Genomic DNA, 25,672 nt, shown 5'->3' with positions numbered 1-25,672 from the left:
TCCTGCAGCCTGGATTCATGAATTAGACGTGAGCAGTGAACAGCAGCGTTGACGGCTGGTACCTATCTTTGCACCTGCAAAGTGCTGGGTCTAGAGCCTCCTTTCTGTTTTGGGGCACAGCTTCTCCCTGCAACCACGTGCTCCTCACAAACCTTGTCTACTGCATCCACAGTCCACAAACCTCTCTGTCGTATCCCTATGCTGACCCAGGCTGGAAAAATTTGCTTTTTTCTTGGATTTCCTGTTCAAGATCCTAACTCTGTTTAGGGGGTCTGGAGGTGGTGGCACGCACGGGCCTTCTGGCTCCATCTCCCAAGCATAGCTCTAACCACGCCACTCGCCTACTTAAACGCCCACGGCTCTCCTTACTGCTTCTCTGAATCTTCTCTGTTTCATATTTAAAGTCCTTCACAGTCTGGCCTTAACTTACCTCTCCAGACTTATGTTCCTCATGTAATCTACAGTCAGTCAGTGAGCCATCAGTAAGCATTTAGTAAGTGCCCTCTGTGTGCCAGGCACTTCCCTAAATGCTGGGGATACAAAGAATGTCAAAATCCCTGAAGGCATTGGCCCTGGAGTCAGGAGACCTGAGTTCAAATCTGGCCTAAGATACTTATTAGATGTGTGACCCTGAGCAAGTCACTTAATCCTGACTGCCTCAAAAAAAGAAAAGTAGTAAGAACAAGACCTGGAAAGGCAGGAGGGGCCAGGTTAGGATGGCCTCTGAATGCCAAACAGAGCATTCTGTACTTGATCCTGGAGGCAATCAGGAGCCAGGAGTTTGAGTAGAGGGTGGGCATGGTCAGGGCTGTGTGTGAGTGGCTGATGGGAGAATGGCCTGGACTAGAGAGAGACTAGATGCAGGCAGAGCCCCTGAGCAGCTACTGCCATCGCCGGGGTGTGAGGAGAGGAGGCCTGCACAGGTGGGGCAGGGGCACAGAGAAAGCGCCATGTCTGGGAGATGCTGCAAAAGGGAAATCCACAGGCTTAGATATAGCAGCTGAGAGACAGTAAGGAGTCCAAGCTGCCTCCTAGGCCGTGGGCCCGAGGGGCTGGGAGGATGGTGCTGTCCTCTGCAGGGAGAGGAAAGGTGGGGTTGGGGCCAAGCTGGACATCGTGCTTGTTCCTCATGGGGAACCCACCTCTCCCATCTCCACAAGGCAGGAAGGCACCCCCAGCCTCACCTCCTAGACACCTCTGCTTCTTTCAAAGCTCAGGTCACACACCCAATTCTACATGAAATGTGTCATAATCCCCTTATGCCTGCATGTGTGGTTTCTCCCCAGGGCAGTCTGAGCCCCTTGAGAGCAGGGAACATCCCTGCATCTCCGAGCCTGGCCCAGGGACCGGGAGAGCCGAGATGTCACTAGGCCCCAGCGGGCCAACTTACTTCTGGCAAAAGAGCTGGCCACAGTTCCTGCAGTGGTGTCTCCTTTCTGTGAGGGAGAATCGGACCGAGCAGCCTGAACAGCTGTCTCCTCCTTCATCCTTCACCCAATGGTCAGCAGCAGAACGGCCCGGCTGGTCACTCACAGACCAGCTGAAAACTCGGCCTCGACTATCCCCAACGAGGATCCTGCTGTGATCCCTGGAAGAAAAACCACATTATTACTTGGGACCCCACAACACCCTCCACCACAGCTCACACAGTTGGTGGGTGAACGTGCTTTGGTGAGGAGTTTCCCAAGCAAACATCACATAAATCACCCAGCTGTTTAGGGGGGGATGAGTATGGAGCGGGAGATGGTGCATTTCTAGGTAGGGCAAGACCAAGAAAGAGGCAGCTGCACGTCCAGGACTCTGGAATCTCCATTTAGTTCTATCTACACCAGACCTAAGGTCCCTGAGAGTACACTGAAAGCAAAACGCCTTACATTAAATTACATTAATTAAAATTACTGGTTTTTTCTTCTTCTTCTTCTTTAACTCAGCTTGGCCTACACAAAACACTACTATAAGTTAATTTAATATTTTTTCTCTCAAGACTTGGCTGACTGGTGACTGGTCAAAGAGTCTACTTCATTCTGGAAAGCTTTTACTCACTTGGAGATGCCCAGGGCCGTGATCTCTGCTGGGTGAGCATTGTCTTTCCGATCAAATGCTGTGTGCATAGTTAATTTGCTCCTAAATACCAGCTGCCGCTCCCACCTGTATCCTGGAGAGGAAGATTAAGAAGACATAAAATTTTGGAGTGAGGGGAATCAAACACTTGCTACAGCCCCTCAGTCATGTCGAATAAAAGCCAAGGTCCCTCGGGGTGATGCTAAGCTGCTTTTGTAGCTACTCAGAGCATATCCCTTTGGCCAAGGGCTTAATCCTGTACAGAAGCGGAGATTCAGAGCTGGAAAGGACATCAGAGGTCATTGAATCCAGCCTTGTCATCTCTTGGATGAGGAAAGTAAGGCTCCAAAAGGCCAAACCAACTGATTAAAGCTCCCCAGATTCTCCCAGGGACAGAGGCTGGTCCTGAATCAAGGCCTTCTGATCCCAAGGGATTGTCAACTATGCCAGATGGCTCCTGAAGGTGCAGGTTAAAAGCTCTGATTAGAAAGGGCATCTCCAAGGAATGTTCTCATCCCACACCCCCTGCCGGAGTCATTAGAGCCAATGCTCGAGGGGAGAGCCCCTCAAGATTTATCATCAGCGGGAGGGCAAACTTTTTCTTAAGAAACTGGTTTTCAAGACAAGAAAACAGAGATGATTTCTCCAAATGAGAAGGGCTTTCTTCTTTGTCATCAAACAAACAAATACAGGAACATTCTACATTTTAGAATATTTTTCTTCAAATACTGGGCCCACAAGCTTGCTTCAGACTACTCACGATATAACAGCATCCTTGGATACTATACAGAAAAATGACCTTCATTCCTGTCCCTGAGGTCTTGTAGCAAATAATGGTGTGAACACAGGCAGGCTCTCCCACCTCATCCCAACCCAGCCTGTTCTCTGCCCCAGCCCGGTTAAGGCTCTTCCACTGGCCATGCCCGCCTGCCGTGGGGCTGACAGGAGCAGGATTCAGGTTTCAATTACCAGGTTTGAGGTTGTTAAAATGCCGCACATCAACAGGATACGGGTGGGGGTGGCTAAGAGGACCCTGAAGATGGACTCTGGTCTGTCCTTCTGAATAGTTTACAAAAACGAAGCCGTCCTTCTCATCCAAACTGAGCTGGTCTGACCAGCGCCTGGAGTCGTCTGAGCCACTGTCAGCCGACCAAGCCGCCGCTGCCCGGCAAGACGTCGCCCTGGGTCGCTGGCTCATGCTGCCCGGCTGACTGGGCGGCTCTTTGGGGTCCTGGACAATGCTCTGCTCCTCGGCTTCGGAGTCACTGCTGTCCTCCTCTTGGCCTTCTTGCCCTGTATTACACAACGGCAGGAAGAAAAGAGGGACTGTCTCTAAAACAGACATTTTATTTCCGTAACTTTCTGGTCTTTATAAAAAGCTATCATCTTTCGGAGTGATTGCTGGGATTGCATTTTCTTTTTCCACCACTACTCATGAGCACGATCGTTAAGGTCCCCCTCTTTCCAATCATATCCCCCCCTCCTTACCTAGTTTTCTATTCCACCCAGGTATCTATCTATCAATCAAGCAATGAGCCTGTATCATTGATCTACTATAGGCAAGGCACTTGCTAGTGGAGGGGATATGAGCACACAGAATGAAACAATCCCACTGAGGGGATCTTATATTCGAACAGGAAAGACAACAGCACATATATGAGCAGATGCAGAATCCACACAGTTTATCTGAATACAAAGCGGGGTTAGAAGAGGGAGCTTTGAGTCGCACTGGCTACACATCATCCTCCTATCTTTGAGGAATGAGCCTTACACCATCTTTTTCAATTTCCTAAGTATCCAGGTGTCTTTTCCTTCTAACTACAGTTACTGATGGAGACATTTACTTATTGTTGCCAGTCAAGGTTATAAACAAATAGAGCATTTACCTGAAATGGGGAAAGTCACCTTCCTGCTTAACTCACTCACGGCCTAGGATAGTGATTGTATACAGTGAGCACTCAGTCAATGCTGACAGACTCCTCCATTGAGAGAGTTTGAAGATCAGTTTTGAGTAACATTTGATGGTAAATGTTTTGTGGAGAGGGCATCTCTTGGACTTCCAAATCAAAGAGCCAAGCCCCCTTTGAAGCCAGTAAGAGCAGCCTGAAATGATTGTGCTGTATTTCTATATTACAGGAAAAACTTGCATCCAATACAGTCAGAGTAATTTTAATGTGCTTTACAAATGGTGAGTCATTCTTCCCCCTTTCGGTCTGGATTTGAAGCCTGGAGGTAAAGCTTTGAGCACAGGCCTCCTGACTGGTCTGCACTGCCCAGGACAGGGACAGACAGCAAGTATAACCTGGGGATGAAGGGCAGTGGCAGCCCCACACCAGCTATTCTGATGTGCCTGCTGCTTGGCAGTGAGCTGAAATGAGAGTGGCTGATCTGACCAAAAATACGACACACTGTGTGGAACCGTCTCTCAAAAATGAGGAAAGTCTAGCCAGGGATAGGGAACCTGCAGCCTCGAGTCACACAACAAATCCTTTGACTAAGGGGGTTTGTTCTGTGAAGTTTGGATTCAGTCAAAGGGCCGTGCTTGCAGACCTAGAGGGACACATGTATGTGGCCTTGAGGCTGCAGGTTTCTCAGCCCTGGCCTAGCCCAACTAAAGCTATGAAACTCGGCCATGTGATTTAAGTTTATACTGATATAGCTGGGGGCCGCCAGAAGGGCTGGGTGCGTGCTTGGAGCGCTTCAGATGTCTCCACAAGATACCATATTCCAGGGCAAGAGTGAGAATGTATAAGGGAAATGTTTTGGACAGACTATGGATCCACCTGGGTGGGACCCATGCTAGGAACTAAGTTAAATCTAGTGAGTCTACTCTATCAGAGACTAGGGTGGTATGGAGGAGAGTATACCCCTAAGATACTGTAGGAAATGTTTGCATTATTTTTGCTATATGTTTGAAGTCGATGCCCCCTTGTAAAAGCTACTTTGCATTAAGTGGTTACAAGGACCTGGTGTGCTACTTACTGGTCCCTAACAATGGGGAGGTAATAACAGTAGAGGAAAGAGACGGACAAACTCCTCAGGATACCCTAACACCACAAGGGGCAATGCGACGGGCCTGTCTCTGAGAGCGCCTGGGACAGAGCAAACAACGCTATACCTAGCTTTGTTTTTATTTTTGTGTTAAATAAAGGAAAATCGTTGAAAAAAGGTTTTGAAAGGAACTGCTACCTATTTGTGCTTCCGGACAGTCTTCCTGCATTTCTGGGTCTTCAACGGGCTCAGGTGCTGGTGTCTCGGGGACTTGCAGAAACTCCATCCTCCAGAACTGATTTTGAAATGATAAATGAAGTTAAAAAGTCAATTTAACACACAATTTTGGTGTCACTGGCTATCTTCTGTAGAGTCTTAAGAAATAACATCACCTCTAAAAATATGTACCAGAGTCTCATGTCTATTTCCCCAGTGATCACTACAAGACTGGAAATACTTGTGGATTAAATAACAGAAGAAAAGCTGTTTGGGCTGAGCAGAAAAATAATGCCTGCCAGTCACATTCATTCATAAGCAGGACTGGTAGAGTGATGTTATTAAAAACCCAAACATGGGTCTTTTTCTACACTTAATGTTTGTTAAATAGAACGAGAAATAGGAAACAGAACAGTACTAATAACAACATATTAGATAATCATTAGCACAGTGCCTGGCACAATGTGGGAGCTTAATAAAGAGGGACAGAATTGGCCTTAGAGGTCAGCAGCCCTGGGTGAGAGTCCTGACTCAGATACTCACCCCTCAGTCTCCATTTCCTCACCTACAATGGGGACAGCTTCATGGCCACATCCTGACCTGGGAAGCTTTCACAACTGCCCTGTGAGGCAGCAACGTCAGCTTTCACAGAGGAAGTGAGAGAGTGGAGTCCGTCCTCACACACTACTCTTCCTCCATTCTACTCCCTAAGCCAGGCCTTTCTGGAACATAATTTACAAGGTGCTGCCATGACTGCGGGAGGTCAGTGGGATATGGAGGCCACAAGCACAACAGCAAAATGGGATGGAAACACAGAGGAAGACGGCTGGGGGAGAGGAGAAGCGTATTAGGACTAAAGAGGACAGACGTGTGAGCCCTGGTCTTTTCCCTCACTGGAAGTGGAGCCAAGTGAGACAGAATCTTAGGGTTCTGATTTTATTAGCACTTGTATAAGCCCATAAACAGCAAAGAAAGACGAATCACAAGATCCTTTTCATCAAAGCTTGGGGCTCCAGAGTGAGGGGTAGAACAGAAGTAAGGAGCAAAGGGAAGCAGCATGCCCTGGGCTGCTGGTGGTGTGTGGGGCGGGCGGAAGAGTGACCCTGTTCTCTGAAAATTCTGAAGGGGGAAGGTAAAGCAATACTTCCAACTTTGGCGTCCCTCACATAGGCAAACCTACCTGACAGCGCCATCTTCTGGCTACATATTAAATGTGTCTGTCCACTTGGAGTAAAATCTGAGAGTATTTTATTTGTAAAGATCTAACCAAATCTATTTTTCAGGTGGCTAGATATAGCCTAAAACAGCTCTTGAAATCCTTCTTAAGTTTAATGACTTCTACTTGGAGGCAGGTATAATCCCTGTATACTAAGCTTAAGAGTATGTAGAACATTTGCTGCTGGACTTAAAAGTCAAGGTATCTAGATATGGAGAGAGGCTATTAACCCTTATCATAGCATTACACTGTCAGGGTCAAAGTCTAGTTTAAAGCAATGTGATGATCAACAAAAGCATTATGCACCTACTATTACTAAGCAGTGGTAAGTGCTCAGATTCAAAGAAAAGCAGAAACAATTCCTACTCAAGGAACACACAGTCTAATGGGGGAGACAACATGAAAACAACTATGTACAAACAAGATCTACAGAAAATAAACTGGAGATAATCTATGAAGGAAGTTACCATCATCAAGGGGGATTGAGAAAGCAGTATTGCAGAACATGGGATTGTAGCTGGGACTTGGAGGCAGTTGGGAGACAGAGAGAATTCCAGGTCTGGGGACACACAGTGAAAATGCCTGGAGTTGAGAGATTGGGTGATATGGGCAGGGTCACTGGACTAGAACATACTGGAAAGGCGCTGCCAAGCCAGGTTAAGGGGCTATGCATTTCAGTGCAGAACACAGCATTCAATATATGTACTTACTCGAACTACGCCGTCTGAATGTCCTGTTACGATGACATTTTGTGTGTCCCATTCATTCATCTCCGACATGCAGCAACACACTATCTGCTGACTTCGGCCAGTGAAAGTGTTAACACTCACAATAGGGTTCCCGTTAATACTCCAAACATGGATATATGTGCCAGCACAAGATACTATGTCCCCCTGAAAAGACAGGACAACTTGGTGACTCCTTTTTTTTCTAGCTAGATACAAGCTAGTTTTAGAAGCACATCTAATCCCTAGAATCTCACAAAAAATCCAAACCCTGAACTCATTAGTATTTTTTTAAAGTATCTGAAACATTACAGTACTTAATGATTTAGGGCATGTTTTCTTAACTTCAAAGAGAATTTTAAAAGAACGGACTTAGATTAAATTTAAAATATATTGAATTTAGCAGTAAGAACAATCCCCAAATAAGCCTCCATTGCTCTTCTAATTTCTTACGTAAGCATATCAGCAAGTAATATAGTTGGAGAAGAGATTCTTTTCCTGCTAACTGGTAAGAAGTTATAAAAGAGCACTACTTAATTTATAAAATGAGAACAAATTTGAGTACTTAAGGCACAATTAATATGGGGGAGAATCTAGCTTACAACCATCTTTATTAATAAATGGAATTGCTAACTTTCTCTTTTAGAAGTTTTAACATTTTACATATAGTCATTTTTTTTAAACTCTTGATACAGAAGACAACCATAATATGAATTTCTTTTGGAAAAATTTTCCAAACTGAGGCTCCCCTACAACTCAACTGGAAAAACTATTTTATTGATTTCATCACAAGTAGGGTCTAAAAATAGGTAAGGAAGAAACTCCTGATTCCCTCTTCGTATGGTCCCATTTGGGCAGGGGCTTTGGTTACTACAATGAGCAGGAAGGACCCTACTGACCCTTTAAAAAAAAAAAAAACTTTTAAGAAAGTTTCTCTCTCATGCTTTGAGTCACTCCCAAACAGAAAATGATCACATGTATTTGCACAGCCTTGACAGCCCCTGCTCAAGAACAGAAACAACAGTGAAAGTCGGTCTGCCTAAGAGGAAGCAAAAGTGCTTGTCCAGCTCAAGCCACGCTGCACGTCCTGTGGCCACTTTCCTGCCCCCAGGATACCTCTGCCTCATTTCTTGTCCATGCTAGCCACCCCTGGCCATCCTGCATTGGTTCCTCCTACACTTGATGGCGCTCTTTCACTAAGAAAGCAAGGGCAGAAACAAAGCCAAAAAACCAATTTTAGCCAAATAAAGCTTGCTTTTGGTCTTGACAAACTTATATTTGCAAAGCAACAGAATTTGTTTCTTTAGCATGTGCTAGAGCATGTAGCATTCTACAAACTGTGAATATTTCCTCAATGAATTCTAAGTCATCAGAAGTAAAAAAAAAAATCCTGAATTAGCTGGCGATACAGCTCTGTGCTGTATTGTGGAAGAACCTGTTTCACCCTGTACCAGGGAAGGCTTTCCCGAAGGACTGAAAGACAATCTTAGTGACTTATGTTAGAGAAAACGTTGCCAGGAAAAGGACTGCATTTTAGAGTAAAGGATTAAAAAGAAATGTGAGCCACCTTAGGCTCAGTACTAAGATGGATGTAAATCAGCTTTCACATTTAGTTTAGAAAACTGAACAGAAACAAACCATTTCTTAATAACTTCTTGAGAGAAGTGGCAGACGCAAAGCTACTCCTAGGACCAAATAAACAAAACCAGACTTTTGGTAAGCCAACATAGATACTTGCAGATGACTTTGATGGTGTTTTTAAATCATTGTATCTTTGGGTGCTCTTACCATAAAGGTACAGTCTCCTTTATTAAAATTAAAGGTAATTTTTGGATGTGGGCATTTTTAGAAAGCCACTTGCTTGAATCAGCAATACCCAATCAATTTGGTTGGATATTATTGATCCGCCATCCTGCAGAAAGGCAGAATTCTCATTCTAACAAATGCTCTGACTCTTTCTAGACTTGAACAACAATGTCATTCAGCGTTGTAGCTGGAATCACCTGATGACCTCAGTAGGAAATTTATTGCAAGGATCAGCTCTGGGTTTAGATTTACAGGTCCCGAGCATACGCACCCTACTGTGTGACCCTTCTATTAGCATTATGCCCAATATTCTGTTTCTCGGTTTCCTAAGGATCCATTTCACTCCCAGAGGTTGAGAAACAAATAAATAATGGCACTGCTCTGCTCCTGCTTTGTATTTCAGGACTGGGTCCCTGAGGGTGGTTTTGGGGTCAGTGCATTTCTTTTTATGGCTCATTAGATATTATGCATACCAATTACTACCGATCTTTGAAAATTTTTGGAACATTTGTGGGGAATACTTTTACACCGGAATTTGCGTCTCTGTACCTGCCAGGTGTTTTAGTCTTCATGTAAGAAGCCGATAGCATAGGTACTGAATTCTCTGGGGTCCCTCAGCCTCCAAATATTACGATCTCATAAAAGATAAAAACATCTTTGCAAAATATCAAACTCTTTAGATATTAAATGAGTACATTCTATAATGTTCTGTTTAAATGAAATCTTTTTCTAAAAAGCGGTGAGCAGTGAGGATAGCTGGCTACCATACAGGTATCTTGGTTCAAAAACTTGAACATTCATGTTCTTTTACAAATATTACATAAACTGAAGAAAATATATTTGTTTTTTTTGTAAAAATGGCCTATTACAAAAATAGAAAAAGTTTAGTATAATTAAGATAAAACAAACACTTTCACCACAATTGCTTATTTTCCTAAACATAAGCATTAGTACATTACAACTCACTGTTAATTCATTGATACAAAGAGCTGAAACAGGAGCTCGGTGACCCCTCAGCTGAGTTAAAAATGACAGCTTGTTCAAATCCCAGATGATGCACGTTCGATCGCGTGACCCACTGACGATTATGTGATAGGCTAATGAGGCCGTAGAACAGGTAACGGTATCTGTGTGGCCAAGCAATGCCTACAAGAAAGAACACACAGAAAACAGCAAAATGGCAGCAGTCCCCAGGTTGCATCAGAAGTGTTAGTAATTAGGGTCACTAATCCACTAAAAACATCCTCAATGACTACCCATTATTTATTAAAATGTAAACTCATGCTTAGCATTTAAGAACCTCCACCATCTGACTTCTACCTATGTCTCCAACCTTATTTCATGCTGTTCCCCATGATTCCCTCCCCTGCCCCTGCCACCAGACACATTTTCATCTGTTGAAGTCACTGCTTTCATTAAAGACCCTCCTCCAGGAAGCCTTCCCTAACTCTCTCAGGAAAAAAAAAAAACTATCCCTTTCTCAAATTCTGCTTAAATCTCTGCTCTTCAGTAATTTCACTCTCTCTCTATCACAGCTGTGTGAGAACAAGGCCTCTCAAGGTCAAGCACTAGGCTTCAACATCCAGTTCTAGCCCAGGGATTTGTAAATGGTCACACGAGGAATTAAAGTTTTAAACTCTTGCTGTTCCTTTATGTCATGAACTCTTTTTACACGTCACTCACAGTGGGGAGAACCAGACTGGCAAAGAGGATATTTAGACCTGACATTGTCTCTGGATAGAGGATCATTAGGGTTACTGAAAGCCTTTCTATAAAAAAATAGTTATTTGAGTCCAGGGGAATTTATGCTAAAAAAAAGTTCTTGAACTGAGTGTTCCCTTTCAGTCAGAAAAACAAGACTTTTATGTTCTGGAAGAAAAATATATATATGTTAATTCTGATGAACCCTCTAGAATCTGTTTGCTCAAAATATCCATCTGTTTTAAAATTCTAGTCATTTGGGATCTTTATTTGGGGTTTGGCAAATGCTAAAGGACTGTTTGATGTTTATTTCTGACTTAGCAGACAACTATTAAATACTCCAGAAACCTATTCCCTGAACTGAATGTTCTATTAGAAACTTTATAAAATGTGACATGCCACATACACATGAGCTATGACAGAGTCATTTACTATCATCTGAAACCAGCATTGGGGAATCTGCACTAAAGCACCTGGAAAAGTCCCATCCCTTACTGGGTAATACCCATGTAACCCTGAAGTCTCCTGGCGAGGACCCTGGAGCTCAGCAATTCAAATGCAGCCTCTGGGCTTCTCTGCAGCTGGCCACTGAGCTAATTCAGGTGCACTCAAAGTATTACTATTTTAAACAATAGTTATATAGAATAGGCTCCATCTCCTCAGACATAAAATGGAAATGATATTCCACTAACAATTCCACAAAGCTGCTTTGAGGATTAAAGGGTGTAAGGTGCTTTGTGACCATCCAACAAATGTGAACAATCAGTCTTCTCAGATGTGCACTAGCAGAACCTGGCAGGTGTGTCCCTACTTAAGAAAGGACTGAATCTATTCACCATGTAGTTATTACAAGTTAATAAGTAACACTACAAAAGGACTGTGTCATTATGATAGAGTACACATTGGGAAATCACTAAACACTTGTGGGATGATTCCTTAAGAGGTTTCTTAAATAGCAACTTCCTCTACACACTTAAGAGTTTGTCAAGTATTTCATGATATGTGCAGAGAAGGGAGGGGGTGAGGGGCTGGAAGGGTAGAGAGAAAAATGGCGGCAGCTGTTGCAGCATTGTTTTGCAACTCTAGTAGTGGTCTGGGTTTATTTTGTATTTTAGCTACAAGTACAGGTTTTCTCTTCTCAACTAAACTGTAAACTCCCTGAGGGCAGAGATTGTTACACAGCTTTTTATCTGTCTCAATGCCCAGAACAATGCTTTGCCAACATCAGAAAAACCAAAATAAGATACAATGCAAGATGATGGGAAGTATGATTTAATCAGCAAAAATCCAGCAAATATAGAGCTTTCTTAAGAACATAATTGTGATAACTATATAAATGAAACCTGTATCAAGCTGGTGGGTAAGTGTTTTTTAAGAGCTGATAGAAGCAATGATTCCTGCTTGCTTTAGCACCCGTTACCTGTTTGAGGGTTAGCGTTTTGGCTTTCTCTTTGGAGGTCCCCATCTCCCATACACATACGACGGTGCTCGTTCCCCCCGTGATGACCAGCTTTGGGCTTGGGCAGATTGCACAGAGAATCTGGCCCCATTCTGACAGGCATTCATAAACAGTTACTGCCTACAAGAGAAAACCCACATGAAATACAGACAGTGGCAGGTCTCATTTTTCTTTGCTAAAACAAGTACCTGTGAACAAGGTGAATACCTACACAAAGCGGCCTGTGAAGCACCCCTTTTCACTTCCAAGGGAAATGTCCCCCAGAACACATTCCTCACCTAGAAATATTAGCAACCTTTTTTGGAAAACTCAAGTACTGTCCACTTCTAGCCCCACTGAGCTCTATATGAACTAGAGCTGTTCATGATGAAAAAAAGTCAAAGAGAGCTGGCAAAGAATGCAAACATTATTTTGGTGAAAAAACTATGATTTTCATGCCAGGAAAGTAAACTTAAAATTCATTTTTCCCCAAATAAGTACTGAGGATGGGAGCATGGCATGGTCCAGAGGGTCAAGCTCTCAGGACAAGTGCAGCGGTCATTGGGAGATGTTTAACAAAATAAATAAAAAATTAATTGCAACATAACTAATGCTGATTTGTGGTTTTCTGAGTTGCCCGCAGAGAACCACTTCTGTTTGAGTTTGACACCACTGGTGCAGGGGTAGACAGAGTATGGGCCATGAATCAAGCCCAGGGCACTAGTGTTGACTCTGCCACAAACTGGGGACCTTAGGAAAACGACTTCAGGTTTCAAGACCTATTTTCTCATATGAAAATGAGGAAATAGTTAGAAGTTAGATGAGACCTCAAAGGTCCAACCCAGCTCAAGGATCATGTGACTTTTGGCATAAGGGAAATTCTGTATCATAGAATAAAAATAATTATGACTAGATTTGGGAGAGACCTTTAAGATTCCATTTAGTCCAATTCCCTTCCTTTCTTCCCTGCTCCCCATTTATTCCCAGCCTAGCATAATTTCTACTGCCTTAATCATCAGTTTCAAAGAATAATGATCATCTCTAATCTAACCAAGGCAAATAAAGTTTTATCGTGGAAATATCTTTTGGAGAAACAATATCTGATAATCAATGTCTAATACTAAGTACCATTCCAATGACCTTGATGACAAGGCTGCTTACTTCTACTGTGGCATGAGTAGCCACTAAGCTACTGATCAAATTTCCCAAAGGTGATCCAATAAACCTTGAATATATGCAAACATTTTTCTTTTAAGAAGATGGGAGCACAGTGTTGGGTGGACTGGGGACAGGACTTACATTTTTAGTAGCTACAACCAAAAACCTCATCTCTGCTTAATGTATATATGCCGTTAATCAATAATGTGGTTCATTTTTCATTGAGCAGCTAGTTAGGTATGTTTATTTCACATGAACTATAACAACAGTAGGAAAACATGAGTTTTGCTTTTAGTATTGCCCAAGGAAACATGTCCAAGCTTTAAGAAACATGTGATGCATTTGTAAGTCAGATTTCAGAATGAGGCATTTCTTTCCCCCCACCACCTTCTCCAGTGAAATTCTGAAGGGAGATAATGAACCTTATCTGACTCATAGGTCCCCAGTCGGCAGCTGAGATCTGCGTAACCCCAGGCAAAAGTTTTGTTCCAGGCAGGTGGAATGAGGACCTTATTCTGCTCCACAGCCAAGATGCCTTTATCTGTGCACACAATTTGTCCCACTGGCTCTTTCAGTTCTGTAAAACACATTTTGAGATTACACACAGAAACAGGGGAAAACTATATACATACCCACTAGACAATACCAATTATGAAGTATTTCTCAAGTGTCCATATAAATTAAACACATACAGCAAACGCCAATATTAAAAACACAATATTCCTTCAGTCAAAAGGAATTTTGAATTTCCTGAGAGTCTACTTTAACTAACAGTATGATACCAGAGACCCTGGGATTTAGGATCGCCATGTGGCCACGTGGCACTGCTCTCAAACCTCTTGGTTGACAGTTACCCCCTTCCTTTCCCATCTACCACCTCTTTGGAGAATTCCTGCTTTGCAGACTGGCTTTGAGAAAGTGAACTTGTTTGCAGCAGAATGCAGGGAGGGTTATTCACCAATTCGTGCCTTTGGTACTGTGAAGGCCAGACCTATTCTTGTTTAACAGTACCATTACTTGGCAAAGATTCAGGAGTGCCAAGAAGCAACAGTATTGGAGGCAAGCAAAGTGAACCTAGCGCTGTCTCTGTAAATCAGAAGTGATAACATACATAACTTCATGAGCCAAATTACTCACTTAATATTGATGAGATTTATATTTTTATTTAAGTATGTAACAATAACTTGAGAATCTAATGGAAACGCAATTTCTTAAAGGAGAAACAATCTATCTGCAAACATTTTACTGGCCAAACTGTAATATAATCAGAGACAGTGGTAATGTCTTTGGTTAATATGAAACAAAAGACAGGATTCACATAAATCACCATAATATCCCAAACCTCATTCTACTCCACTGATCATGGAGACACAGTCTAACCCCTCATTTTACAGATGAAACACTGAGTTAATATGAACATTTACAACTCCCTAAACTTCAAAATTGCCTGCAGTTCATGGCGTCTGTGTTCTTCTTTTTCAATACAAAAGATATTAACTCAAGAGTGTAAGAATCCATCACTTTGAGGTTTTTCTTACTGTAGCATTAGAAGGAAAAAAAAGTCAAAGCAACTTCATATTCCAGCACAAGAAATAATGAGAACATGGAATTTTCTTGCACAGAAAGGACAGCCCTCAATACTAGGGAGGACAATGGGAAGGGAGGAATATTCCATTACTAAAGGAAAGATAAACTCTTCATTGACCCTTCACCTTGTGGACCATCTCAACCGCACCTCTGTTCGTCCTTTCTCACCACTTACCTTTTACAGGCGCCAGGGAAGGCCGTAAGTTGTCTAAATGATGAAAAAAGATCTTGTCACTTGTAGAGCCTGGTGGGACAGAGACTCCAGAATTCTCCCCATTGAGTCGACTCCTCACTCGTTTTGGTGGATGAGGCTTTTTAAAGAGCTGGCAAAAGAGAAGAAGTTACAGGGTGAGAGTTTACACAGATTTTGAGAAATTAAGTTACTGACAAATCTCTTCAAACTGTGGTGGGTTAGCAAGAGCATACATCCAGTGAGGCATTCCCTGTTCTACTAAACATTTAAGAATTTATACTAATTGATGGGAGGATGGGGGAGTTCTGAGTAAAATTTGGCTTGACTAGAATACTTCTGGCTGGCCATCAAAGTCTCACTTAGATAAAAAGGAGTATTATAACAGTTTAATTCTATTCTCTTCACTAGACTATAGCTGAATTTTAAAAAGCTGTGAAAGTTTCAAGGCATTTATTCAGAAGTACTACATTATATTATTACATCATGACTGAAAACTGTCTGTACTTCTTGAGTGCTGAAATTTCAATGGAATATGGGCTGTTAATGCTTTTTGTCTGAGGAGATCTGGAACTTTTGGAGAAAAGCAAGAATAAAATAAATGTATGTTCTCATCCTACTTTTTTGAAACCAATGTTTTATTTTTTTGTGACAAAGTTCTGACAAATGCAGTTTGATGAGGAAAGACCAACATATTTTAGACCTCTAAACATGTAAAAATCTTATTTCCAATCCCATTCCAAGATACAAGTTCAGGGTTTTGTTATCTCAACAACTATTAATAAAAAGTATAAGAATCTAAAAGACTGAGACTTTGAACCACCATCATTGGGAGGCAGAGGGGTGGAGAAGAAAGAGAAACAAAGGCATTTGGAGTCAGAGGATCTGGGTCCAAATCCCATGCCTGCTCCTGTGAGACCCTGGGAAGTTCACCTTGCTGGGTGTTGGTGTTCTCCATAAAATGAAGGGCTTGAATTAGTGGACCTTGTAGGTCCTTCCCAGCTCTCCATCACTGACTCTCTGATTAAGCAGGTGCAGACTTGCTATAAGCCGGGGATACAAATGACCCACATTCACACACTGCTATCACACTGGCAAATGATGGATGTAGCACTGGGAGAAGGCACTGAGACTTGGTGGTTAAGTGACTTGTCCATGATCACATACTGGTGTTTGGAAGGGGATGTGAAGCCAGGGCTGCCGGACTATTCTAACCAGGCCCTTTCATTACACCCAGGGGCAGAGGCTGGCATTTTAGCTACCTGGCTTCTGCATATATTAACCAGAGGCACAGAAAGGCATCAAGAGTTATCCTATTTTAATACCTGTAAAACAACAGCTACGGCTATACATAAGTATCCAAGGGAAGAGAAAACAGCAACAGAAAGAAGTAGCCGAGGGAAGGAGCCTAAGGTGAGTGAACCCCGTAAAGGAGGACAATATGGTAGCTGCTGCTACTATGCTCTCACCTCACCGCAGCGTGGAGATGACCAAGCTCCTGAAGCCTGGCCAAGTGAAGCCCAAGTTCTGGTTCACCCTAACCAATGGGAATGGGATTCCATTAGGACGGGCCTGAGGGTGACATCCGATCTGCTCTTCAAAGACCAGCCTCCCTCAATCCGGAAAAGCTCATCACCAGGTGACAGAGGGGTGAGACTATAGCTCTGCACTTCGGAAGACCCTCTATCACAAGGCACAGCAGGATTCCCAATGTGCACTGATGGCAGAGGAGCTGAGAAAAGCTCATGGCTCCCCGAAGGACCAAAGAGGTCCCAGGATCGCAGTGAGGGTTGGAGGTACCTGAGCAGCTCTCTAGCCAAGGCCAAGGAGGGTGAGCAGCTAGTCCAGAGCCCCTCAGTGTCCAAGCCAGAATCTGAATCCCTGGAATCTAGAAATCTTTCTCTGCGGTACTAACAACAGCACTTGACATTTATGTATGGTGCTTCAGAGGGTGCAAATAGCTTTATCTTCACTGTCTTGCTTGAGGCTCACCTACTGTGACCCTATGAAGTCAGCAGGAGGGACCTGATTGTCCTCAAACACCTGGCTCTGTCTAGGCTTCCACGGTTCACTGGGCCTACACTAGCCTCTTCTCCTCTTACATTAACACCGACACCTTCTCCAGGGAGACTTCCAAGCAACCCCAATCAGAAACAAGCATTTGCCCTTTGGGCCTCACATATTCTTCTCCTGCGTTATCACTGCCTGGTCCTTCTAGACTGTAAGGCCAGGACCAACCATATCTCACTTTGTGCCTTCCATGAAAATCTGCACACAGACTTAACTAAGTTAAACTTAATGTTTACTGAAGCCAACCCTCATTTTATAGATGAGGAAACTGAGTGATATCCGGAGGTAACCACTATTCTCTTCCCAATAGTAAGTGGCTGGTAGTAGGGCTCAAACCACCTGGATAAGCAGGGAGCTGTAATCCTTCTGGGTCACATGGTGCCCCCCAGGCCTTATCAATGGCCTCTGCCTGGCTGTTCCACCCATTGGCCTTTCCATGAATCCTATAGCTGAACCCTCCTAATTAAAAGCTCCTTTGAGCACAGGGAGTGTCTTGTCCTGCTTCTATCTCCAACACTTATCATGGTGCTTGGAATAGTAAGCATTTTTCCCATTCCATTTTATTCCATTGCCCTTCATTTTCTAGATGAGAAAACTGAGGCCAGAACTGTTAAGTGACCTCCTTAGGGGCAAAGTGAAGACTAAAGCTCAGGTTCTCTTGATTCCAGGTCCAGTTCTTTTCAAAATATCACTTTGACTTTTCTAAGAAAACGGTGATAAATGGACACACACAAATACATGTGTATATAAATATATATGGGCATGGATGTGTTTGCCTGCATGTATATAAGTGTACACACATGTAAATGCATGTATGAGCATGTGTATACAGCATATATGTATGACAGCCCCAGCAAACGCACAATGAGTTGGGTGGGCTTAGAATTGTATAGAAAAGAAAAGCAGGAAAGATTGCCTCTCATAAACTGCAAAGCTTTTTAGTGATTCCAAATTTCTCTCTAAAACAAATGGCCATTAAAAAAAAAAACAAGTAAGAGCACCGGCTCCAGTGTCGGGATGACCTGGAGATCGAATCCTGGGCTCAGACACTTAGCACCCACCCAGAAACACCTGGCCGTGTAACCTTGAGCAAGTTACTTAACCCCAATTGCTTAGGGGCAGCCAGGTGGCTCAGTGAGTAAGAGCACCGGCTCCAGTGTCGGGATGACCTGGATCAAATCCGGGCTCAGATACTCAGCACCACACCCAGAAATAACTGGCCGTGTAGCCTTGAGCAAGTTACTTAACCCTGATTGCTTTAAAAAAAAAAACAAAAACAAAAACAAACCACCAACAATCTCCTCGATTTTGTGAGACTGTGATAGATGCAAAATTATTGTCTTCCAAGAGCTGAAATTCTTGAATCTCCCAGAGGGAAATTACCCATCGTGAGAAGCTGTGAGAAGCATATTACTAACAGGAAATTATGGAGAACCCAAGTTAAGGATGTCAACAAAGAAATGCATGAGCAAAAAAGATGGGCTGTTTGCATTATGAAAGTGAAGGACAATCTGTGGACAGCCCTTCTACTACACTGGTGTCTCTGCAATGTCAGGAGAGGTGAGGAAGGCTGCCACCACGGTGAGGAGATGCCCCGTGGCCAATCTGTGGGAGCACGTGGACAAGAGGTGGGCAGGATGGGCAGGCATGAATGGGTTCCTGTCTAGAGTGCTGAATACTCTACTGGTATTCTGGTCACAGCACTGACATCGCACTTCCATTTAAGTGCTTTAATATACCCACGGCCAAAGGATTCATCATCTAGCAGCCTATGGGTTAACGATGGTCCTTCATGAAGTTATCTATGTTAGGTCTTGGACAAAAGACAAAGTCCATTACAAGGAAAGTGTGCAAAGTCTTTCTACTTTAGTAAAACCCACCTGAGCTGGTAGAACCTTTGAGAACTCAGGGTCATTCCTGTGTCACGATGAAGCTTTGGAAAAGCACTTCTGTGCAGGTATGTATCAAACAGGAATAATAACACTTGTGCTCTCTCCAGCACAGGGCTGGAGAGGAAATGAGGAACATGATTTTTCAACTTCAAAATGTGAGGCGCTATTATTATTATTTTTTCTCTACTATACTTCTTCCCTCTCACCCCAAATTCACCACAGGAGAACTTGCAAGTGATGAGAGTGATTTTTAGAGGAAGATAGGTCACTCCATGATTCCCAGGTGAACAAATCCAGACTCAGAAGGAGGTCAGGAAACCAGCCTCAGAATGATGTTGCTGTTATTTTATCAAACATTTCATCATTAATACAGATTTGAAACAGTTTGATTAACACCTTAAATTTGTTTTTAAATTTCATTACACAATTTACATGATTCCTGAATGAATTAAAATGGACTTAAGGAGGTTCATCTTCTCATACTCCTGCTGACACTGGCTGGGATACTACAGACACCTTCTGGGAGTTGAACTGTCTTGGGCCCAGAGGACCCCCTGCTAGGACACACCCTAAGGAGAACAAAGGCCGAGAGTCCCATCCATTTATATCAAAATATTAATAGCAACACTTTGGGGGCAGCAAAGAACTAAAAACAAAGTGCATCCTCATTCGAGTGGAATGGCAGAACAAATATATGAATGGGTATCTATGAAATGGGATATGGGCCCCAAGAAAAGACAAATATGAGGTATTCAGAGAAAAATGACAAAACCTGTATGAACTAATGCAGAGCAAACTAAGTGAATTAGGAAGAAGACGTTAAGACACGTGGCACCCTTCTTTTGTTTTAAAGATGGAGGGAAAAAAGAGGAGAGAAATGATGACGATGTGAAAATGAAAGTTGTTTAGATTTAAAGAAAAAGATTATCTTGGTTTATGAAAAAGTGAGTAGATGCAGCAGTTCAGAGACGTGGTTTTACATAAAAAAGGAAACTACCAATATTGGTCTGAGTCCAAAGGGCCTTCTTCCTCTTTGGGTTGTTGCAATACAAGTAAGGCTCAAAATATAATTGTCCATATTAACTAAAATTGGCCAGTTGACTCAGCCTCTGAATTTAAAAGGTACATTATACCAAGTCAGAGATACACACACATGAATAAGCAAACCCAAAGTGATCTAATATTCCAAGTAAAGCTTTGGCACAGCCACCAGAAGGCATATCAGAGCTTAGCAAAGAGAAACTGGGATGGCAGCACATGGCCTCAGGCTTTGCACATTTTACATGGAAAGCACACTTTGTACTAGTCTTCAAATGATTAATTTCCTTAAGCAACAAACTTGTCTCCTTGGGTATTGCAGAAGGGTGAAGAGATCAAAGATGCAAGTTCCAATGTAATGCTATTTATAGTTATTGCTTAATATCCTAAACTAAAACTTTTATGTGCGCATTTTTATCTGAAGGGTTGGTTACTGAATATTTAAACAATGGAAACCTGTATAAGCTCTTTTAACAAACAACAGTATGAAAATTACAATAATCACAACAAATCTTCAAGAAAACAATCATACCTGTTTTGGTATCTGTCCAAAGTTATTGATGAATCCGATGGTGGCTGTCTCTTTCAATGGGTCATTTATATTGTAGATGTCAACCTGACCCTCATAAAAGAGATGGTGGAAGACATTCACGGCCTCCACTGCGGCAGGGCCTTGCTGTTTGTAGCCAAAGATCAGGTCAATCCATTCGTGCAGGTGGGCACTCACATAATCACACTCTAAAGCCTGAAATTATAAAACACAGGCACTGTATTGGAAGCAGGCTGAATCGCTGATTGGTCTAAACTGTCCACTTAGAAAATAAGTCGTCACCAATAATCGTACGAAACAAAAGAACTGCTAACAATGAAAATCACAAAAATTAGATCAGTAATTTAGCGTGAGGTGTGCATCTTGTACCTCTCCCAGCATCATGATCTATGTCCACATGGCCCAAATGGAGCTCAGTTTTCTTCCCCAGGGTTGCTTGCTTACCTCTCGATGGACTCTGATGAATTCTCGAGGATCTCCTTTTGCCCATGGTGGAAGAATCACATTTCCAAGCTTGGTGCCATTTTGTTTGCAGCCTGAACAATTGAATATGATTTTTCAAAAAGAAAAACATGCACACAAACAGAACAAAACACAACCAACCCAGTAGCCACCTCACATCTAAGTAAGAGTCACGGTAGGCCAGATGATGCTTGAGACATGAAATACTAGAGCTGATTTTGGAGAACAGGCCTTCGAGCCTACAAAAGCTTTGAGTCACCCCATCGGCCACTCCTGGACACTGAGCTCGAGGCCATTTCCCTCACCTCTGCACACACTCATGGCAGAAGGTGTCAGACTCGTCAGCAGACATTTTCTACTAACTGTCCTTATTGTATCATTTTCTAAAAGCAACTGAAGGCTGGTTGCCTAAAATGATTCTCAACTGATAATCTTTGGGGGGGGGGAAGCACATCAGGAGGGTGCAATACTATAGAATTAAGGAATCACCCCCAACTCGTCAGGGGCAACCCTAGAACCTCTGGAAAAGATTCAGCCTTGTCCTAAGACCTGACACTCATCTGTGGCGATGGGAAATAGGCTAAAACTTTTCAGGTTTTAAGGGAGGGCTTTCAACCAAGCACAAATCTTTTTTCTTTCACTATGAGCCAGTCTAGAGCAATGCTCTTTAAACTGTTTTCAAGAAGTGCTGAAGGGGTCAAGAGTGGAAGATGTTTAAGAAGCCCTTGTCTAGAGCACTGTTACTGTGCTCAGCTTTTTGTGTGTTGATTTGGATTGTGTTTGGTCAGGAAACTATTGTACTGTATTGACATTCCTGCTGCCAAAAAGACATACAAAAAGGATCAGCCCAAAGTTATTCTGGCTCCTCTCAGCAATACAAAGTTAGAAGACACGTAGGGAAGACCCATGATGGAAAGGGCTACCCACATCCATAGAAAGAACTACAGAGTCTGAATGCAGATTGAAGCAAACTACCTGCTCTCTCTCTTGTGTTCTCATTTATTTTGTCCCTTCTTTCCCATTTTTCACACTTGGTTATAACCCTTCTTTACAACTTGATTAATGTTCAATGTGAAGATATTTGTAGAACCTATATTTGATTGCATACCTCCACGGAGGGGGAGAAAGTTGGAAACTCAAGGGACTGTGGAACTGAATGTTGTAAATTAAAAGTAAATAAATAAATTTAAAAAAAAGTTATTCTGAAATCTAAAATTGAAAACACTTTGGGATACAAATTCTTAGATTCAGTCACTAAACAAATGTTTCTTATGAATACCTACTACAAACAAGGCATTGTGCCCTGCTTCCTCTGGGAGGAAGAGAGATAAATTCTTACTTTTCAAGAAGTTTACAATCTAACATTATAGATACAACAAATTAATAAAATATAATAAGCTGGCAGTACCCTCAAACAATAAGTAAGCTTAAAAAAATGAGGACAAGGACCGGTTAAAGTTTAATTTGACTTTTGTGACATTAACTGCAGTATAATATTTTCACTACAATTTATCTGTACACTGAAATAACTATAAACCATTTATCTCTCTGTTCTCCATACTCTGTACTCTCTGCACTCATTACCAAAGACCTGGTTTTGGAATTGCTGTTCTAGATGAATTCAGGTTATGTCTTCATTTTCATATATTTATTTCAATCTCAGAAAAATACCTACAGATGGTATTTTTGTTTCCCTTATTTGCCATGATCTAATCTCTGCCGTAGGCACAGATCTAAAAATCATTTTTGCTAAGTATTTGTCTTTCCTTATAGCTTCTCCCCCTGGATATTGCCAGGAACTTTTCCATACCTAGATCAAAGTTGTTCGAGTTGAGCAGGAACTCTGGGAGGTAAAAGAATTCTGGGATGAGTTCTTTCACGTCTGCCATGTTGTGCTTTGAGGCAGAGTACCAAGCTTCTCGCACACTGTGAAACATTCGGTCAGCCAGGTCAAAGTGGCCGCCCTATGGAATAAAATGGAGACAGCCTCAAAGCAGAGATCCCCAAGCCATGAACCACCACATCAACGGCCACTTCTGTGACACTGCAATCTCCTAACTTTTAAAAATCAAACACAAACAAGAAACATACATTTGCGGAATGAGAAAAATCATGCTCTTTCCCTTGAGCAATTTTATTCCCAAAAGATTAGGGAAGGCATTTTCTCTACAAAAACTTACAAGCATATTCATTGCTTCATTTTAGGTGCACAGTTTTAGAATTAAAGAGGAAAAAAAAAAAGCAGAGAATAACATCAGTGACCAAGATGTAAATGGAACTACCAAACCTTCACTTCAACATGGTGCTTCAGCACCATCAGCAGCATTTTATAGACCCCTGATGCAGGCCAAGTTTGTATTCAGAGTTTAGCTTGAAATAATGTTAGCTTGTAGGTACTCAGAAATCTTAACTCGGCTACTATGATAACATGTTCCACCAAATCTGGCCTGGATTTCTGTCTAATCAGTTCCAATTCATTGGGCCCTGGGTTCACTTTGTCTATTCATGTTTGTCACTCCAGTTTCACCTTCCTTCTCTTGAAACAAGGTGCCGTCACACAGCAGATGGCCTGACTTACCTGGAGTCGCAAGAAGATCTGGGTAAAAGGCTCCATCCTAACAAGGTAGGAGGCTACGATCATCGCAGAGGAGTAGTGGGTGCCATAGTGATAGGCCGGGGTTTCTCCTGGAAAAGAAAACAAAATCTGTGACTAAGACATGCTGTTGGCAAGAGAAGAAAAGTTTAATAGGTATGAAAAGGTCAACTATGAGATAAGTGACACTATTGAATGTGGGGGTTCCACTCTACCAAAAGGGAGTCCTCTTTTCCCTTTAGTTCTGATTCTTTTTTCCCAAAATGACTGCTATGGAAATGTTTAATATGACTGTCCACGTACAGTCTATATCAGACTGCATGCTGTCTTGGGGAGGAAGGAGAAGAGAAAGGGAGGGAGAAAAAAAATGTGGCATTCAAAATCTTACGAAAGTGAAGGTTGAAAACTAAAAATAAATAAAAATATTTTAAAAGAAGATAAAATAAGCCCTCTCAGACTGGAAAATGACATTTAGAGCCCTCATTTAAATATATGGCAATACTTCACCAGGCATGATTTCTCAGTAGTCAAGCATGTTTTGAGACTTGATCACCATACTGTCCTTCTGTTAAAGGAGAATACTGAACTATACATATTTTTATTTTGGTAACATTTAATGGTCTTGACATTCCAATATTTTCCTAAATTGTTGACTATGAATTTTCTACTGTTTTTGTGGATCCATCAGCTAAGATTTATTAAGATCCTCTGATATGCCCAAGCACACAGATGGTTCTGGGGATATAAATTCAAAAAATTAAACAATCTTTGCACTCAAGGAGCTTACTTTTTGAGATATAACATGTACACACATACATGTACAGACATAAATATATGTTGAATATAGAAAAGAAAATAAAATTAAAAAATGAATATAGAAAAAAATAAACAAAATAAATCAGTTTTGGGGGAGAGGGCCTCCTAGGCCTTGGTGTTGGGGAAGATGGCAGAAGTCTCATGGAGAAGGCAATGCTTGAGCTCATTTCTGAAGGAAATGAAGGGTTCTGGAGAGGTAGGACATGCCACTACAGATACAGGAATGGGTGGTCTTGTGCTAGGGAGAAGGAACAGTAAGAGGCCAGGCTGGATGGCTGGGGGAAGCAGAGTAGCATATAAAGGGGCAGTAAAAGGCACACTGGGCCAGGTCACCAAGGGCTTTAAATGTCCAGCAGAAGAGTTCATGTTTTGTCCTTGAGGCAGCAGAGTCATGAGAGATGCCCTTAAGGAACACTATTTTGGCAACTATACAGAGGAAAGGTTGGAGTGGGGAGAGCAGTGACATGGGGAGGTGAATTTGGAGATCACTGACATGACCAAGCCTGAACCAAGGTGCTGGTGTGAGAATAGAGTGACAGACAGACACTATGGTGGCAGAAACAACAAGATCTGGAGACGATTGGTATGTGGATGAGGGAAGACGTAGAGTCCAACATCATGCTGAAGTTACAAATCTTTGTGACTGGAAAACTAGTGGTGTCTCTGAAAGAAATAGGAAGATTTTGAAAAGGGGTATGTTTTGGGGAGAAGATGATGGATTCTGTTTTGGACATGCTGAATCTCAGGGGTCTCAGGGACATACAATGTGGAGCCTCTAACAGGCAGGGAGTGATGCCGTCCTAGGGCTCAGGAGAGGGACTGGGGCTGGAGATTAAAACTGGGAGTCATCGACAAAGCAAGGATAACTACATGACTGGGAGCGAAGGAGGTCACCGAGTGAAAGAAAGTGAAGAGAAGACCTACAATAAAGTCTTGGGGGATCACCACCAGTTAAGGGGAGTGATACGGAAGATCAGTCAGTGCAGACAAAAAGGTAGCAGAATCAGGAGAGAGCAGTGTTAACAAAAACCCAGAAAGAACAGTAACCACATGAGAAGGGTGGCTGATTATACCAAATGCTAAGGTCAAGAGGGAGGGGGGTTAAGAAAAGACCCATAGATTTGCCAATTAAGATGCCACTGGCAAGTACAGAAAGCAGAGT

General features: G+C 42.4%; 1 protein-coding gene across 6 annotated transcripts in view; it reads right to left on the bottom strand.

The window, feature by feature from the left end:
- WDFY3 (WD repeat and FYVE domain containing 3) overlaps positions 1 to 25,672 on the bottom strand; it is a 325,015-nt gene that overhangs the window by 5,712 nt on the left and 293,631 nt on the right. For all 6 annotated transcript variants that reach the window (XM_069093019.1, XM_069093035.1, XM_069093044.1 and 3 more), the window contains 13 exons: positions 23,680 to 23,786; positions 22,912 to 23,065; positions 21,084 to 21,175; positions 20,622 to 20,834; positions 15,075 to 15,222; positions 13,735 to 13,889; positions 12,137 to 12,295; positions 9,982 to 10,161; positions 7,195 to 7,377; positions 5,251 to 5,347; positions 3,031 to 3,354; positions 2,044 to 2,155; positions 1,391 to 1,588 (listed from right to left, as the gene is read on the bottom strand). In XM_069093019.1, coding sequence (XP_068949120.1) covers positions 1,391 to 1,588; positions 2,044 to 2,155; positions 3,031 to 3,354; positions 5,251 to 5,347; positions 7,195 to 7,377; positions 9,982 to 10,161; positions 12,137 to 12,295; positions 13,735 to 13,889; positions 15,075 to 15,222; positions 20,622 to 20,834; positions 21,084 to 21,175; positions 22,912 to 23,065; positions 23,680 to 23,786 — 2,122 coding nt within the window. The remainder of the gene's footprint in view (positions 1 to 1,390; positions 1,589 to 2,043; positions 2,156 to 3,030; positions 3,355 to 5,250; positions 5,348 to 7,194; positions 7,378 to 9,981; positions 10,162 to 12,136; positions 12,296 to 13,734; positions 13,890 to 15,074; positions 15,223 to 20,621; positions 20,835 to 21,083; positions 21,176 to 22,911; positions 23,066 to 23,679; positions 23,787 to 25,672) is intronic.

Source organism: Petaurus breviceps, unplaced genomic scaffold, assembly GCF_028583685.1.
Source record: "Petaurus breviceps papuanus isolate PSGF00001 unplaced genomic scaffold, PetGlider_PUasm1.0 126, whole genome shotgun sequence".
Lineage (NCBI taxonomy): Eukaryota > Metazoa > Chordata > Mammalia > Diprotodontia > Petauridae > Petaurus > Petaurus breviceps.
The sequence above is the reverse complement of the archived record's forward strand: the minus strand, read 5'-3'. Positions and strand labels throughout refer to the sequence as shown.